Source organism: Cavia porcellus, unplaced genomic scaffold (genome assembly GCF_034190915.1).
Source record: "Cavia porcellus strain 051 isolate PalLab524CR breed Dunkin Hartley unplaced genomic scaffold, mCavPor4.1 scaffold_18, whole genome shotgun sequence".
Taxonomy (NCBI): Eukaryota; Metazoa; Chordata; class Mammalia; order Rodentia; family Caviidae; genus Cavia; species Cavia porcellus.
This window is the reverse complement of record NW_026947501.1, coordinates 9781407-9799139: the sequence shown is the minus strand read 5'-3', so window position 1 is coordinate 9799139 and position 17733 is coordinate 9781407. Positions and strand designations below refer to the sequence as shown.

Sequence of the window (17733 nt, the reverse complement as noted above, 5' to 3'; positions counted from 1 at the left end):
ACACTGTTAGCTGAAATAAATTTTAAATATAAAAATATTTTATTTAATAATCTGTGTAATGGTATTTCCCAAATTCTGTCTTGTGGGATACTAGTCATATAGAATGGTTTTAATAAGGGTGTGGTGATCAGCAAATGGGGAAAATAGCTCATTTTTATTGTCCTTGGAAGTTCATCAAACTTACGCTTAGAAATGAGTTCTACAAGTTAAAAAATGTTTAATTTTTAAAATTTAAGTTCAAAAACATTACTTTCCCTGTTTTTTTTTAGCAGTATCTATGATTTTTTTTTGGTACCAGGGATCAAACTCCTGACCTTGCGCTTGCCAGGTGGGTGCTTATGCTGCTGAACTAAACCCCCAGCCTCAGTATCTATGAATTTAAACAGTGCAAAACTAGTGTTCCTCAGAATACACTTTGAGAAATATTGCTTTTAGTGTTACCTACTATCTTAATAGTGGTAGTTTTTAAAATATGCTGGCAACAATAATGAGAAGAATGCTATTAAGTTTCTGGTTTGGAGGCTGATATTATCAGTATAATTTTCATTATGGAATATTAAGCATTTAGAGACACGATGTCCACTATGAAGGGATAACGAATTTGTCAAGGGCTGTTCTTGGTATATCTTTAATTCCTACAGAGAAGTAATTTTCTCAGGTGGCATCATCACATCTAATACATCCTGATTTGATAACAGTATGCTGATGTGATAAAAACGAAATTTTGCTTCCACTAACCTTACCTATTCCACAGGAAGGCTTCTGCAATCTGCTATGTTTGACTGGCAAAACCAATGGACATGTTGGTTTTTGGAAGTCACTTCTCTGGGTGCTCTGAGTATCATAAAGTGGTTGGAAGCCACGTTCTAGTGCTTCATCATGTGACCACCAGTCACACTATAAAAAAAATTGAAAATGCAAAATTGAAATTGTTGGACATTATCATGTGTTGCTTGATATCTACCAATGTTTAGCAATTAAATCAATAAGTTATTGGATTTTCTGAAATCTAGGAATACCTTTTCAGAAAGATTATGGTTCTTCAAAGGCACCTAAAAGTAAATTATCATATATTTTTCACCTAAGTACACCTGCTAAATTCCTAAGCTAATGTCTATCAAAAATGAAGTGGTAAAATTTAACAAAATAGGTTATATTTCAGTGTTTTGTGCTATAATATTATATGCTATATGTATATATATATGTTATAATTTTATCTAAAATTATTTCTATAATTTTCTTACGGTAATATAAGTCATTTATTATTTAAAATGGTTGTTTTCAAGGTTTTTAGTCTCATACCAATAAAATACGTTTTCTATCATGTAAGAGCACACAATGTAATGTATGTATAAAACTGAAACGAAAGTTTCGATTCTTTTGCAGGGCACGCAGGTATTTTTCTATTTATTTTCTCTTTTATTTTGTTTCACAAAGATGGCTGCAGCTCACACTGAAAAACTTTGTTTTAAGAGAAAATACCTTGAAAATTACTAAATTTTTGATACTAGCACCTAGGCATGTAGGAGAGGGAGCACTGATAGATCTTTCATTAGCACATGTGACCACTAAATCTCTTCAACACTGAGGAAGTAGAGACTGTTGCTCAATTTAACTCTGATTGGAAGTTACAAAACTTCCCGATCAGGTAGAAGAGAACCGGGGTGGGGAAGGTAACTGTGACAGCTAGGGGCTCTTGGATATGATCAGGGAATAAAGTAACCGTGGGTACGATAAAGTACCTACCGTGGGTGATAAGAAAGTGGATCTGCCTTTGAAAAGCCATCTATGATTTCACAGTCTGAGTCTAATAAAATATGATTCAAGAGAATGAATATGTGATTCTAATTATAAATTTCTGACAATACAATAGAGGCGATACTTATCCAAAAGGAAGCAGCATCTAGAGAAATCTATGTGGCTGCACAGAGTCAGCTCTCAAGGAAGCTTAGTTTTTAAAAAGACAGACATGTCTAAGGACATGACATAAAATTCAAAATAAAATTTAATAGAGTCAACTTGTCAGATGGGTAAGAAACTTAGAAGTTCATACAATATGCTAAATGCAGCAAAAAAAAAAAAAGGTTTTTCTAGGGAAAACTGAAGTAATCAAGGAAAGGATAACAAGTGGGAAAGGAAAACACTGTTCAAAGCTGAAAGACTGGACTTCTCAAATTGAGGTTCTTTGTTAAATGAAGTTAACCTGAGACTGAGAAAAAGATCAATGAACCACGCCAAAGAGAAATGCAAGAAATGAATGGCGGATGACAGAATTAGGTCTCACCTTACCACTTTCAAATGGTGCTGGCTTTTCGGCCTCTTGCAAACTACAGCCAGGAGTAATGGAATAATGGATACGTGTGAAGGGTGACCAGAAATCACAGACATTTGTGAAGCAGGGATTTTAGAGGACAGCTTGGCTAATGCCCTTTATTTTCAGAATGGGCTACAAAATGAATTTTAAAAACAAGACTACTTAACATAGGTGCTGAGAAAATTCTAGAGCAGATTACTAAACAGATGGCGACTTCTCACTATCTGGCTAAAAATAATCATGTCTTACAGGCGTCACAGTGCCTGCCTCTGGCAGCTCTCCTCCTCTCCACCTCATACGTATGATAGTGCTCATTATGTTGCAGGTTCTGGGATTTGTAGGCCTCACCTCATGCTCACCACAATTCTGTGAGATAGAACATCCATTTTATAGGTGAGAAAACTGCCAGGAGATCAAGTCACTTCCTCAGGCTCCATCACTAGCAGGCAGCAGCCTTGCCTCAATTCAGCCCTCCTCTACTCACACACTCATCTCCGTGCTGCTCTGCTGTATCAAGTCTCCTGTGGGCTGCTACCCCAGACAAGCACAAACTACATTCCTTCAAAAACGAAAATAAAGGACCTCTAAGCAATGTCATAGTCTCTTTTGTGTGGCTGTAACCAAACACCACAGACTGCGTAATTAGTAATGAAGAGAAAGTTATTGGCTCACAGTTCTGGAGGCTGGGAAGTCTGATAGCAAGGTACTCTGATGAGGGTAGGTTTGGCAATTCTAGTCCTAAGACGTTGTCCTGAACGTAAATGGGGAGAGGTGGAGCAGTGAAAGGAACTTAAGAGGGATCCACCTCGCCCTTTTATAACAGAATTAATCTCACCTGTGTGGCAGAACCTTCATGACCTAGTCATTTCTTAAAGGTCTCAACTATTAAAAGTTTCATAATAGCAATTGAATTCTGCATAAGTTTTGGAAGGAACAAACTTTCAAATCCTAGCAGTATTCTATTAAAAGAGTATTCTATTCTATTAAAAGAACACTGAGAAAGTTCTCCTATCAAAAGGCTACATATAAAAGGCGTATCTTATAGTATCTAATTTTGATCAGAAACTCATTTTGCTAATGCCCAAGTTATTGGGGAAATGAACCAGGAGTTGGGTATGAATTTATTTGGGAATTTATTTTAAGCATGCAGGAAAAGGACAGGTTCATACTCTCCTGGGTATGAACCAGGAGGAAATGCTTAGTGCATATTAATTTTTTTTCTCAAAAAAGAATGTAATGCAAGTGCCAGGCATGGTGGTGCATGACTGTAATCCCAGCAGTTGAGAGGCTGAGGCAGGAGGATCATTGTGAGTTTGAGTCCAACCTGGGCTACAAAATGAGCCCAAGGCCAGCCTGAACTGCATAGTGAGACACTGTCTCAAAACAAAAAAAAAGTAATGCTGAAGCTTTTCTTAAAGTGGAGATATCAGTTTAGCCTTTAAGCAAAATTATTTGAATTGAGAGTTTTATCAAAATTTATTTCCAAGTCTGACCCTGTAGTTGGCAGAAGTGTTCTGCCTTTATAGATTGGATGCATCTTCACTGAATTAAATCCTACAGTTTCAAGAATACTGTACTGTTATCTTCCCTATCTCTGGAGTCTTCCCCTTGCCTGAAAAGTATGGTTTGTTCCTGGAAGAGGGGGAGTGTTGTATGCACCATGCATATTTATACCCCTTTTCAGTCCAAGAATTTGCTCATAAGAGATTATGAACTTAAATAGATGGAGGCTTGTTTCTCACACAAGGGAAGGACTAATAAATTTTTTCTGTGATTCATCAGACTTAAGGGTTAATGCACAGTCACTTATGACAAAATAAGCTAAACTAGGAAAAGTCACCACGTGTGAAGGCTTTGTCTAGGTCATAGGGGATAGGCTATGCTTCAGATTTTAGACAAGATTTTGCTTAGTTGTTTGCATAGTTGTTGCCAGTTTAAAACTTTGGACCCAGGAAGAAGAATCCTTCCTGACCCTTCCTAAGGTCTATCTCTTTTCCTGTTTCAGGATGACAGTCGCTGGCCTCCATGTCAAGAAGTGACTGGAGGCTTACAGTGGGGGCCAGGTAAGATGGTGTTCACTGTTCCCCCTCCCGAGAAGCTTAACATTTTAGCATGTGTTCATTGGCCACATTAGAAGCCAATGCCCGGGAGTCTATGTTATACTCTTAGTATGCCTGAGCTTTCAGAAATGTCGTAGTAAACATTACTTATTTTCCATTCTTTGGCAAACTATGGAAGAATCCTTAAGGAAGAAGTGATAAAATCAAGTCACGCGTCCTGGAGAAATTAGTTCAGAGAATGCAAGTGGTGGTAAGCTGGGATCCATAGCAGAAGCTGCGGAGGCCTGGCCAAGACAGCAGGTGGTAACAGTGGCAATCGGTGGAACGTAAGTACTTGGGGGACTCCCAAGGAAATACACACTTGTGACAAAACCTACACATAGACAATGACATCTTTTGTAGAGCTCAGTGGCTTTAGAGAATTGAAGTTCTATTACAAACACTAGAGCAATCAAGATCACACTGGTTACAGTGCGTAGATATTAGGAATGCTGGAAAAACTCTTTGTAAGCAATTAGCATTGTCTTTCCAAACAGTTATTCCTAAATTATATTTGGGGGAACACTAATTCTCTAGAATATTGATAGATGTTATACAAACAGGTCCCCATAGTTAAATAAATTTGGGGGAATAGTGAGATAAAGTTAAACTATAACTGTAAAGCTCTGACAGAGATATTATAAAAATACAGCTTTTCCAAGCTACATGACTTTGGGAATTTATTTTAAGCATGCAGGAAAAGGACAGTACTCTGAAAAATACACTTTGGAAAAGACTGACCTAGTACAATCTCTTTTGAAGTACAATATTTAGAAACCCAAGACAAGCAAACTAGTTTTCATTGGAAGTGACTGAGCAAAAACACACAAAAAGAAAAATCCCTTACTTTTTCTAGTACTGTTGCTTTATCTCCCAAGAACATGAAACTTTTACTTAAAAAATATTATAAACCAATAGCAACTCATTTGGTGCTGAGTTCTAAATATATTATCTTAGCAAAATACATAAAACATATCAATCAAAGTATTTAGGCAACTTTATTTTAAAGCTAGCATTACTATAAATTTTTCAACCAAGCCTACTGTTAAAAAGAACTTGTCATCTTAAACAAGCATTAATATTCCTTGGGTCTTTCAAAATGAGTTTATTTAAAAGTTTACTATTTCTGTTTTTGAAATTAAGAACATTCTAGTCACTACATACCCACATCACGTCTGACTATAATTCTGCACTGCAGCTCCCAACTTCTCTGTAACTCTCCTCATCCATATCTGTTAGCAGCCTTACCATCCTCTCACTCACTTCAAACTAGAATTCGTCATTCCTTACAGGTCTAGCACTCTGTCTCTTGGCCTTGTGGACAGCAGCTCCTAACAGTATGCATTTGTACATACTCACAGACTACAGAATAAGAAAAAATTAGTTGGAACTAATTTTTAAATTTTTGTGTTATACACCTCTTGTTCTCTGTCTCTCTCTCATTTCTTTCTCTAGGTCTTGCTGTATGAGAATTTCAAGATACAGATGTGTACCACCATGCCCAGCCAGATTTCTATTCTTGAACCAGGCTAATTTTATACTAACCTGGTTTGCTGCACCAAATTTATTTTCCTACTATAGGTCTAGCTTAACAAGAAAATGATTTATTTATTCCAAATCTCAAATGGATATAAAAGCACCTGCAGGAGCAAGTTTACGAAATGAAGTAGCCTGGAAACCACACTTGCCAGGATTTTCTGCATGATGTTAAAACATATCTGACATAGAATTCCTTCCCTGAGAGCTCATATTTGCACCGTGCCATAGTGTGCTGTTTTATGACAAGCACAGTTGATCTCATCGGTGTAAAAAGCTCACAAAAGCAATCTCCATTTAGATACCAGATGAAATCATAACTTCATTTAACTCATACCCTGACAGAGATGAGGAAGGAAGTGGAGGAGGGTAAAGCTCACATTGCCAGTCCCGGGAGGTCACCAGCTGGCACACTTTTCTTTCCTCAAATGTTACACTGGAAGACACCTACATGAGATATTATGATTATCTCTGCAGTGCCATATTCTCATTACCGTCTGTTAATCACTCGTGGGACCAGCACTCTGTTAGGTCTCCTATGACAGAATCTTATCCTCAGCAGAGGACAGTGGGCTCCTTAGTTCCCACAACCGTGCAGAAAACAGAAGACTAGGATTCTGCGGCTAAGAGCTAATGCTCGATGCTTCCTTTGTGCATCACGAATGCTCCTCTGCGAGGTCTCTGTGTGGTCAGTTCACACCCTCCTCAGGTCACCTTCTTGGAGACACTTTCTGTGACTACCTACCTAAAGTTGCAGCTCTGCCTGCAGCAGACCTCAGCCCCCTTCCACACCAAATGTTACCACCATTCAGTATCCTAACACAGCTTACTTACTTTGCATATTCTCTCACCACGGTGTAAGCAACACAAGGACAAGATTCCCCCACCTCCATTTATTTTGTTTACTACTATATTCCTCATACAGGAATATCTATTTCAATACTTATTAAAACCCAGTGAGAGAACTCCCGAGATCCGGCCATGGTGGGACTCAAGCAGCTTATTGTTCTGCCCTTTTGGTAAGCACCTGCAGCGTGGGCTAGGAAGAGAACCATTACCTGTGAGCGTACTGCCACGCGGACTGAAAATCAAGCATCCTTCCCCTTTCCGCCCTCCTCCCCCCACCATAGCTTCTGGGGATAGATGTCTCAGCATCTCTTGGGAGGATGGCCACATGCAGTATAGCAAATATGGGGGATTTCCTTCTATCTTCTGTTTGAAGGCAAAGGTTGTTTTCACTGTTTTGTTATGTTTCTTTTGCTCTATTCAGTATTCTCAATTGGTTTTACAATGTTCTATTTTTGGTTTGATTTTACAATACATAATTGACTGGACAGCTATTGTTAAGTTAAAGAGATATAGCATAGTACTTATTACTACTATCCCAGTATCCTACTGTGAAATCCTGTACCAATTTCACTGCATTGTCTCGATTGGCTTTGTTCTGTCTTGCGCTGTTGCATTTTTACTACTTTCAAAATAAAATTAAAAAATAAAAATAAAATAAAATAAAATACCCAGTGAAAAAGATTGCTATCCTTATTTTGTGCAGAAATAATCTTAAATTACTTGTCACATAGCTAGAATGCAGTAGCAACAAAAAATGAACAAGTGATATATGCACCAATATAGAGATACTGTAAATCTATCATTTTGGGAGGATTGAAAACTATAGAAAACACACCAGTAGTTTCTGGGGCTGCAGTAGGGAAGAAAATGACTGCAGATGGGAAGGGGGGAGTAACACCACTCTGTCCCTCCAGAGCACCCAGAACTGTACGCTACAACAGGTGAATTTTATTGTGTAAAATGCTCTTCCATCCACAAAGATGTTTATGTCTTTATCTCCAAACACGTGAACGTTATTTTCCCTGACAAAGGGATTTGGAAGATGTGTTCTGGTTTGTGTCTGGATGTCCCCCAAAACCTCATGCATTCAGAGGTTTGTGGAAGGGACTGGATTAGGGGTGCTACCAGCTGGCCTGTGTGAAGCGGTGGGCTGGGTCACGTGGGGTGGCAGGAAGGGTGTTTCCTGTTCCCACCCTTTGCTCGCTGCTTCCTTGCTGCGTGACATGAACGGCATTTCTTGGCCCGACCCTTCCAACTATGCCTTCCTGTCTTGAAACAATCAGTTATAAGCTAAAAACATGAGCCAAAATAAATCTCTCCTTTAAGTTATGGGTGTCAGCTATTGTGTCCTAGCAACCAGGAAAGTGAGTAGGGCAAGATGTGACTCAGTATCTTGAGATGGGCGGATTAGCTTGGATTATTTGGCCAGACCCAATATAGCCATGAGGGGCTGTATGAGGAGGAGGCAGATGAGTCAGTCAGAGAGGTACGTGAAAATGCTACCCATATGCTGCTGGATTTAAAGAGAAAGTACAACGGGCAAAGCAACGGAGTCTAGATGATGGAAAGGCAAATAAACAGATACTCCTTTAAACCCTCCAGCAAGAACCATCCCTGCCAACAGCCAAGAAGACTAATTTTGGACTTTTGAACTTGTAAATTGTTAAGAAAATAAATCTGTGTTGCTACAAGTCAATGTTTGTGGTAATCTGTAACAGCAGTGATAGGAAACTAATACAACAGATCCAGTGTGGCATAGTAAATAAGAGGGATGTGACCAGGCCAGCCATCCTGAGTCAAAAACACAAGTGTACTATTTGTTTAGCATATGTTAATGTCATTGGAGTATATGTTATTACCTGTAAAATATTTCTGATAGAAAATTACAGAAATAAAAGGATATACAGTAATTTAAATAAAAAATTATCTCTTAGCACTTTTGTTTTGTTTTGTTTTTTGAAACAGGGTCTTCCTCTGCAGTCCAGGCCAGCTTTGAACTATGTAACCCCAGGCTGGCCGAGAACCAATGGCAGTCCTCCTGCCTCAGCCTACTGAGTGCTGAGATTACAGGTGTATGCTGCCACACCTGGCTGTGAGCACTTTATATGCTTTCAAAAAGTGGTCTATTATTTTGTAGAAAGTATCTGAATTACTAAGCATCATAGGAAATTTATATTAGAATATATATCATAAAGACTGTATTATAGAAATTTTTTTAGTAATCTTCAAGCATCACTTAGTGGCTAAAACCTGCTGGAATGCAGAAAAATGACTGAAATATATATTACTTGAATATATATTATACATATTATATATATATATATATATTATATTACTTGTATGACTGAGAACAGTTTCGAATTACTGCTTTTAACTACTGCATCATACACAGGACTCTTCTGAATGGTCACATCCTTTAAACAGTGACTAAACTGTACTGCAAAAAAGCTGTCAAACCTAAATCTGTATTTGTACATAACAAACATCTGTCCAACCTGCTCTTCTGGTTCCTTTTTAGGATCCATGTAAGGAACTGGCTCATTATATATTCTTGCATTTGTATAAATGAATTTAGCATAATTTACACGTCCTTTCCTCACACATGGTTTTGAGTGTTGTATGCCATTTCCAGGATTTTTTTCATCTTTTGTTTCTTCCCTTTTTTCAGTTACATATATTACATCAGCATCTTCTATTTTATGCTGTCTGTAAAACAAAAGTAAATAGTAAAAAATTGACCCCAATGAGCATTTCAGCGCAGTCATAATTAAATTAAATGAGATTTAAATATACTCTAAGCATCAGTCAAGAAAATTTAGGTTTATTAATAGTTTTTGATAGGCTTATGCTGTTTAAATTTGGGACAGTCTATTCTCATTCTAAATCACATAAGATATAAAGAAATCTGTTAATAATGATTATTCATTATTATGTAATAGATATACAGACTGTCAATTGCTTGTAGTAAACAGTGGTATTTGATCACACTTACCAAACATGTTTGTAGTATTTATGTACATAGCTAAATTATATGCTAATCTGAATACTTTCTAAAAAATTTTATTGCAAAAAGATGGCTTTCTCCCACTTTTTCCTACTAAATTCAGTCATCAGGGCAAGTACCTATAACTACTTGATATTTACGAACTGACCTGCCAAGCATATAAAAGCTGTCTAGTGACCGTTACTTATCTTTTAAAGAAAATACCACTGTGCAGGCAAAACAATTAACTCACTCTGAACACTTTTTTGCTTCTAATAACTACACTGCTATAAAAATAAAAACTGCTAGCTGGGTGTGCGTAGTCTCCTGGGCAACTTAGCAAGTTGGGGAGACCCTATGCCATAATGAAAAATTAAAAAAGGGCTGGGGATTCAGCTTATGGCAGAGTTCAATCCCCAGTATCAACAAAACAAAACACTTAAATGAGAAAACATATTAAAGAAATAGTTTATGGCACTTTTTCCTTTTAAAAAAGGGCAACCAGACATTTATAAAAGGAAACTTTAAAAAATTTCAGACATTTGAAAAATAGCAAATATATTAATTTAAATACTTTATGTAGAAGCTTTTATAGACCAAAAAGCCCTGATCCCACAAAATGTGACTTTGTAAGATCCAAATCTATAGTGAAAATGGGTAGTTCTGATTAGCCTTGTACACAGCCTTTAAAGTATAACTTCATCTTACTTCAAAGCCAGGTTCATCTCTTTTCTCAAGTGAAACAAGGCCTTAAGTTTATAAAAAAAGCTGCCTCGCCATTGTAGTCCCAGTGTGACCCGCTCTAGCTACACCTTTTGGCCTCATTTCTGCAGCCAGTCTTCAGTTATTTTCTCCTCCGGCCATTTGCACATGTCATTCCGTGTCTGTAAGGCTCTTCCCCACTTCCCTGCACAGCTTGCTCACGTAGGTTTTAAGTCAAAAGCCCCTGCCTCAGCTTTTCCTAGAGTTTACTCCCCACTTCATCTACTCTCCATTTTAGTGCTTGTTCATTTCCTTCATGACACGATTCACGATCCATGTCTATAGTTCTGTTTGCTTGTTTTTAGTAAGCAACAGCTCGTCTCCAAAGTCTGTGAGGTGGGCTGGTTTTGCTCATCATTATTTCCCCAATGGCCACGTAACCGGATTGCCACTAGAACACTGACATATTTCTACTGAATTTTCTGGAATTGCTTTTCCACCCTGGCTTTGCTTTAGCTGTGTACCCTCAGCCCACACTCCACTCCACACACTGGTAACTTTCGGAATCCTTGTGACTTTAGTTTCCTGCTTCCCAACAAAAATTGTTCTCATTACTGTAAAATGCAAATGACTTTAAGCTTTTCTGTTTCCAGAGACACGAGTATTTGTTTAATGGTTGTGGTTGTGACTTTCAGATCAATTAATTTATCATTGTAGTCTTCTGGCATCTGTTTTTCTCATCTGTTTTTCATAGTTGTAATCCAGCAATACATTTATACTAGAAGCATGTCTTTGAAGGGATTACACTCATTTGATTAAGTACTGTGCTGTCAATGGCTATAAATAATTCATAAATATGAAATATATGACCTTGTAGTGACCTCTTTGTAGAAGTAACACACAGATAAACACACCAGTGGACTCTGAAATTAGATCTGGATTCAATCCTACTGTCCCATTTAATATCAACCTCAGTTTCATTATTTGCATAATAACAATAGCTACTCTGAGAGATGTAAGAATAACACTAATTCGTTCTTTCGACATATTTATTATGTGCCGATGCTATTTGCGGTAATGAGAGCGTAACAGTGATGAAATAAAAATTCCTGCCCTCACAGAGCTTACATTCTAGGCTAAGGTATATGAAAAATAAGAAAAATAGTGTTTGTTAGATGGTAGCAAGTGGTAAGGACAATAAAGCACGCAATGAGGAAAAGGAATACACGCCTGTAGGAGGTAGGCTGCATTTTTAGGTAGGGTGGAGACCGCACTGTGAAGGTGTGGACCGAAAAAAGAAGAGAAGAGGGAGTGGATATTTAAAGAATGAGCATTCCGGCAAAGAACTGCCAAAGTTTCACAGCAGAAATGTCCCCACCCTTAGAAGAGTGCTTCTTAAAGTGGTCACTGAAGTAGACACATTGGCATCAATGTGACCTTGTTAGAAATACCGATTTACAGATACCATTTCAATCTACTAAATCATAATCTCCGGAGCTGTTTTCCCGGAATTTTTTAACCAGCCTCTCTAGGTGACTCAGCCAGTTCTACAGACAAAAACACAAGCTTTTGAAGAAAGTGTCCCTAGCTAGCTCCACATCATTCTAACGAGCTGCACTATCTTGATTCAATGGTTCATAAAATTTTTGTGTGCAGTAATCACCCGGAGGCCTTGTTAAAGCTCAGATTACTGGGTCCCACCCCCAGAAGTTTTTATTTCGCGTAGGGTGGGGAGCCCCAAACTGCATTTGTAACAAGAGTCGGGGTGATGCTGGCTGGGATCACTCTCTGAGAATCACTGCAGAACAGCGCAAGGCAGCCTGTAGGCAGTACCATCTTGGCAGCGGGAGGCCAAGCAGTACACAGGGCCAAGGAAGGGGCAGGGACACCAGTGTGTGGGGATCCTGGCCTTTACCCTGCGATGCCCACGGAGACCAGCGATCTAACTGACGTGTAAAAAGACTGCTCTGCTGTGTTGAGGGACAGACAGAAGGGAAGCAAGGCTATGCAGTATCTCACGCGTGAGAACCGGCCCTTGGGACAGTGTGGAAACGAGCAGAGACCAACAGTGGTAGAGTCTGGACAATGTTATGGGCAAAGCCTACAGAATCTGCTAAGATAAAATGGGACACGGCAAGGTGATTTCAAGATGAAGACTTTTAGGCCAGGCAATGTACGTAAAGTCCCTGTCACACAGTATGTGCTCAGAAAACAGTGCGCTTTAAAATAATTATTATGACTAGCGGCACTCAACCCTAGAAATCGGGGGGGGGGGGGAGGGGGCTGCAGGTTTAGCACAGCTAACGTTAGGACCACGCCCCGGGTCTCACCTAATCCTCCCTTTGAAGGAGGAAAATCTCCGAAGGGGAAATAAACCCCAGCACTTACTGCTGCCTTTTCTCCTTTTCCTCCATGAGCCCTTGCGGCCTGGCACGTGACAGCCCTGGAGCCTCACAGGACCGACTGGGCCACAGCAGTATCAGGGAAAGGGCGCGAGAGCCTGGCGACTGTGACTCAAGCGTTGCTACGCGACGGAGGCAGCCAGTCAAATCACCCGAAGCAGGGTGTGAGGGCGTGGCCCCGAGCGCGCAGGCGCAGTGACGCCCTGAGCGCTGCGAAGCTGGAATGCGGGAAGCGGGGGTGGTACGCTTTTTTTCTCCGCGTTTCTTTCCGGCGGGGCAGGGAGCCGGACGGCCTGCGTTTGAACTTGCCCTTCCCCCTGGTGGGCCGGGTGGTTGTTTATCCGCACCTTCTCCGCCCTTGGCCTTGGAGGATCAGTGAGGGGCGGTTTCCGAATCCCCCCACCCCCGCCGTCGGCGTGGGCTCGGAAGCTTGGGTGGTGCTGCTGGTGTCTGCGCAGGCCCTCGCCCAGGCTGCCCAAGCTGTCGTCCGGCTTCTGAGTGCGGACAGGCGGGAAAGATATCGTGAACCATTAAGTACCGTGCGAGTCGTGATTCACCGTCCCTGGGCTCGCTGCCTTTGCACGGGAAAGGCTGTGACTGTTTGCCACAATTTCTAACAAAACCTTCCCAGCTCGGTGGCAAGCAAGCAAATAGAGCAGGGGACCACTTATCTGCAGATAAGGCTCCCTATAGTGTGTGCATCTGCTCCAGGTTGAGTGCAGTTCGGAATCCGTGGAGGGACTAGTATGCGAATTGGGCTAGTAGGCACAGCAGTTACCCGACCGGAGCAAGCTCCTGGGAAAAGCCAGTAACGACTTGCATCCACCTTTGGCCATGGAATTTCTTACTTCATCTTTGCCTCCCAGTTTCCACGACCACAGCCAGGCGTCTTTGACATCTGTCATAACTTGTGCGTTTCTCTGCATAAAAAGGAAATGGAGAAAGTCTTTTTGAGCTGAATCCTGCTGGGCATCTGGCTGTGTGCATGTGCTACATATGTTTTGTAACATAGCGAGTGCGTGTATTTACATTTACCTTGAAGTAATGTGGAAGAGAAGAGGTTGATCCTAAGACTCATTGTACACACATGCGCTAAAATCCTATCAGGAAGAAGTGTGTATGACATTCAGTGACCTGGATACTTCAGTATAGACTTTGTTGTTAAAAAGACTGAAGAGTATGTGAAGTATGGTTGTGAGGGTGGGAAATAGGGAGTTGGTGAGTAAATATGGAGGCAGTGAGTTGAAACCAGAAAGCAAGGTGCGGGGCAGAGAAGGCTAGAGGACTAGCATTTATTGAATCCTGGATTAAGAGCCAACTCTTGGGCACTTTATTAAATAACATCTACTTACCTGGTTTTGCACTTACCATCAACCTGTGATTAGGGGCACCAACCTTGAAAGCAGTTGGTGTTTGAATTATGACTTCATCTACAAGCTACTTCACTTGAAAAATGATGCAACTCTTCAGATCCTCAATTTCTTCATCTACAAAATGTGAAATTGTCTAGGGTTATGAAATATGGGTAGTTTAATATAGGCAGAATGTTAGGAGCTGTGTGTCTGATGCTTAGTATGTCCTTGGTCGTTATTAGTTAATCCTATTTTTTTAAAAACTGTTTCACTGTGGTGTCCAGGCTGGTCTTGAACTTCTAGACTCAAGCAATCTATTGGCCTCAGCCTCCCGAGCAGCTCAGATCACAGGCAGGTGCCGCTGCACCCAGCTGCTAGTGCTATTTTTATTGAGCAATTTGACTTGCATATGGGGCCACATGTCCTCGAGGTTTAGTCAACACTCTCTTTATTCCCTCTAATTTCTAGTTCAATTTTTACCCTCAGGAGCGGTCTCAACTGTTTATTAAGAAGCAAGGCCATTTTCTCCATTTTCTCCCTATTGCTCAAAATAAAGACAACCCTCTGCGTGCATGAGGGTGAATATATATAAATATATATGTAAACATATATTTTTCCAACTGTTAAGCAGTTTATGTAGGTCTATAATTTATTAAAGTACATGGGAAACATTAAAACAAGAAATTGTCAAAAGATTGTGCCTACCAAAATTAAGCCACACTGTAGTCAGGGATATAAGACATTTATGGTGGAAAAAATTGTGAACAAAATGGCAGAGGAACATATGAGCATTATATAACTGACAGTCACAAATGTTAAATTTCAGTAATGATGGTAATGTATTATGTAATAATATGGCATTTATGCTTGGTGCATTCTCTGTAAGGAGCAGCATAATATGAATTTTAAGATAATTGTTATCTTTTTGTACAAAAAAGGCACTGGACTCTTGGTGGCTTTTACTAATAATTGCCTGACCTAGGAGGCAAAGTTCTTTGTCCTGAAGATTCTCTTTATAAAAAAGAGATAGCCATATGAAATAATTTTTATGATCTTTTCCAGATGTAAAATAAAGTGATTCTATAGGAAACTAATGTGTGAAAAACCAGTGAACACTAACCTAAGTAATGCATGTAATTTTCTCAGTCCTGATAGGTAGGTTAGATATTTGTTAACAAAAATTATCCCAAGCAGTTAGTTTACTAATATTTTTCAAGTTAAAAATACCGGTGCTCTTGGAGCTAGCACACCGTATGTGAGGGACTACAAGAAAGTGGAAATTGTTAAGTCAAAATTTATAGATGCAGAAAATTGACAATTGTTTTGACCCACAGGAAAATTCCAGAAAATATTGAGTGATGCAGTTGTATAAATGTGTAGGAAAGCATGACTCAGGGAGATCCAGCTTGCTGTCTCTCTATCCAGTACTTAAGATACAGAGGATCTTAAAAATATTTCATAAACAAGCAATCCTGAGTTCTGTGTTTAAAAATGTATTTTATTTGCTTCATACACTTGTGTTTTAAGGATTAAGTGAAAAAATTCATTCAATGAACTTACTCTGGCATTTGTTAAAAGCTAGCTGCTGATATTTTCTTCCAATTTTTATAATTAGTAGGTTGGAAGACTCATCAAATGCTGCATTATATTGTTTCACTGCCTTAGACTCAGACTTTTATAAACCAAACACGTTAATTTGAGGATGATGAGAATGAAAAATGTTAGTGGTGATTTGTCTATCTTTGATGGGTTCAAATCAGTCAGATATGAAAGTGTTCCTCTGCCTTCACTTACATCCAATCAAGTTATAGCATACTACTAAGAGAAGTACATGACAAAATAAAACTAGTAAGAGATGTTACAGCTCCTTAAAGTTGAAAATCTTTAGTATAAACTTCTGATACAAATTGTTATGTGCATGCATATGTTTGTATTCATTATAGATGTATATATCTAAATCTTTAAAATGTTTTGAAATCTCTACAAAGAACTAAAACAATTACAGTGCTGCCTGGTTTATGAGAAATTATTGTTAGAAATCACTAGCTTTGAAATACACACCACTGAAGGAAGAAGCTTGTATTTTATTAATTTGGATGGTTCTAGATACTCCTGTGATTCAAAGTTCATATTTATTTATTTAAGCTTTTTGAGACAAGATCTCACTATGTAGTTCAGACTGGCCTTGAACCTGCAGTGATCCTCCTACCTCAACTTCCCAAGTCCTGGGATAACAGGTGTGGTTCACTGTGCCTGGCTTCAAGGTTTACTGAAAAATAATATCAACTGTGATTGCCTAGATAGAAGCTGTACAGGATGAATGGTAATTAATCTGGTCTCAAGTCGCAGAACAGTGAAGGGCCATTTTGGTATTGTAATGCTGTCTTAAATAGAATGTCATGTAATAAAGTTTGGCTGAATAAATGGATGTCAATATGAAGCCCCTTGAAGGAGTATTACAAAATGACACATAGTTGGAGAGTTAGCTTGTTCAAAAGCTGGGAATCACCATCAAGATTTAAAGATTTTCTGGGTCTCTTTAGTTTCTTTTTAAGGATATTTTCTTGTAATAGCTGAAGAATTCCACATATGTGATCATCTTCCATGCAGGTTATTACCATAACTTATTATCTTAACTGTTGAACAACCCAACATATACATTCTGTCCTGTTCTCTCTGGGCCATAAATTTTAATTCATTGATTGATTTGAGGAAAGTATCTGGTTCCTGTAAGACTGACCTCAAAAGATCCTTACTTCAAATTTTTCAGTGTTTTTTATGCATACGGATAAAAATTTTCAAAGTATTCAGAGAATATTCATGCTTTAAAAATGGTGATTAAAATCCTTTTAATATAAACAACACCAATTCTTCAATTTCCACCCATATAATCTTTGATTCCTTTGATGATACAAGTTGCCATTCTTGATGCTTTCCCTAGGAGAGGAGAGCTAATATTCATTGAACTTTAGGATTAGCCTTGTTTTTAAATTATAGTGATGTGACTCTGGGAAAATTATTTAAATACTTGAGCTTTAAATTTTAATTTCATTAATTGTTAAGCTTTTAAAAATAGGCAAAAAAGAAAGAAAAGATCCCAAAAGAGTGAAAATAAAAGCTTTTAGGGTTGATGTATTAAGTGATCTATGCAAAGCATATGCTACAAGTTGGTACTCTCAGTAAGTATTATTTTGTACTAGCCCTGCCCATCCTTGACCTTGTCTGAGGTCACCCAGCTAGAAAGTGATGCAGTCAGGATTTGATTTTAGATCAGTGAACTATTTTTAAAATACTCCATGGCTTCTACATCTCATTTCTCTAAGACTTGCTTTTCAACATGTTGATAAATATTGAAAATATAATTCTAAGTACGGTCTTTCAATTTAGATGGGAAAGATCAGGGATACTATGGTATGAGATTAGGGAAAAATAACTAAAAAGACAATTCAGCCCATATTATAGAAATCGATGATGAGTGGAAGACTCTTTAAGACAG

At 38.8% G+C, this 17733-nt stretch overlaps 1 protein-coding gene across 1 annotated transcript in view; it reads right to left on the bottom strand.

Annotated features, from left to right (window-relative positions):
- Positions 1 to 13011, bottom strand: part of CUNH2orf73 (chromosome unknown C2orf73 homolog) — a 30633-nt gene extending 17622 nt beyond the window's left edge. Inside the window, exons 1-3 of the mRNA XM_063229378.1 lie at positions 12872 to 13011; positions 9294 to 9504; positions 744 to 897 (exon numbers count right to left, since the gene is read on the bottom strand). Coding sequence (XP_063085448.1) covers positions 744 to 897; positions 9294 to 9504; positions 12872 to 12897 — 391 coding nt within the window. The 5' untranslated portion in view covers positions 12898 to 13011. The remainder of the gene's footprint in view (positions 1 to 743; positions 898 to 9293; positions 9505 to 12871) is intronic.
- Between the last annotated feature and the right edge of the window lie 4722 nt (positions 13012 to 17733).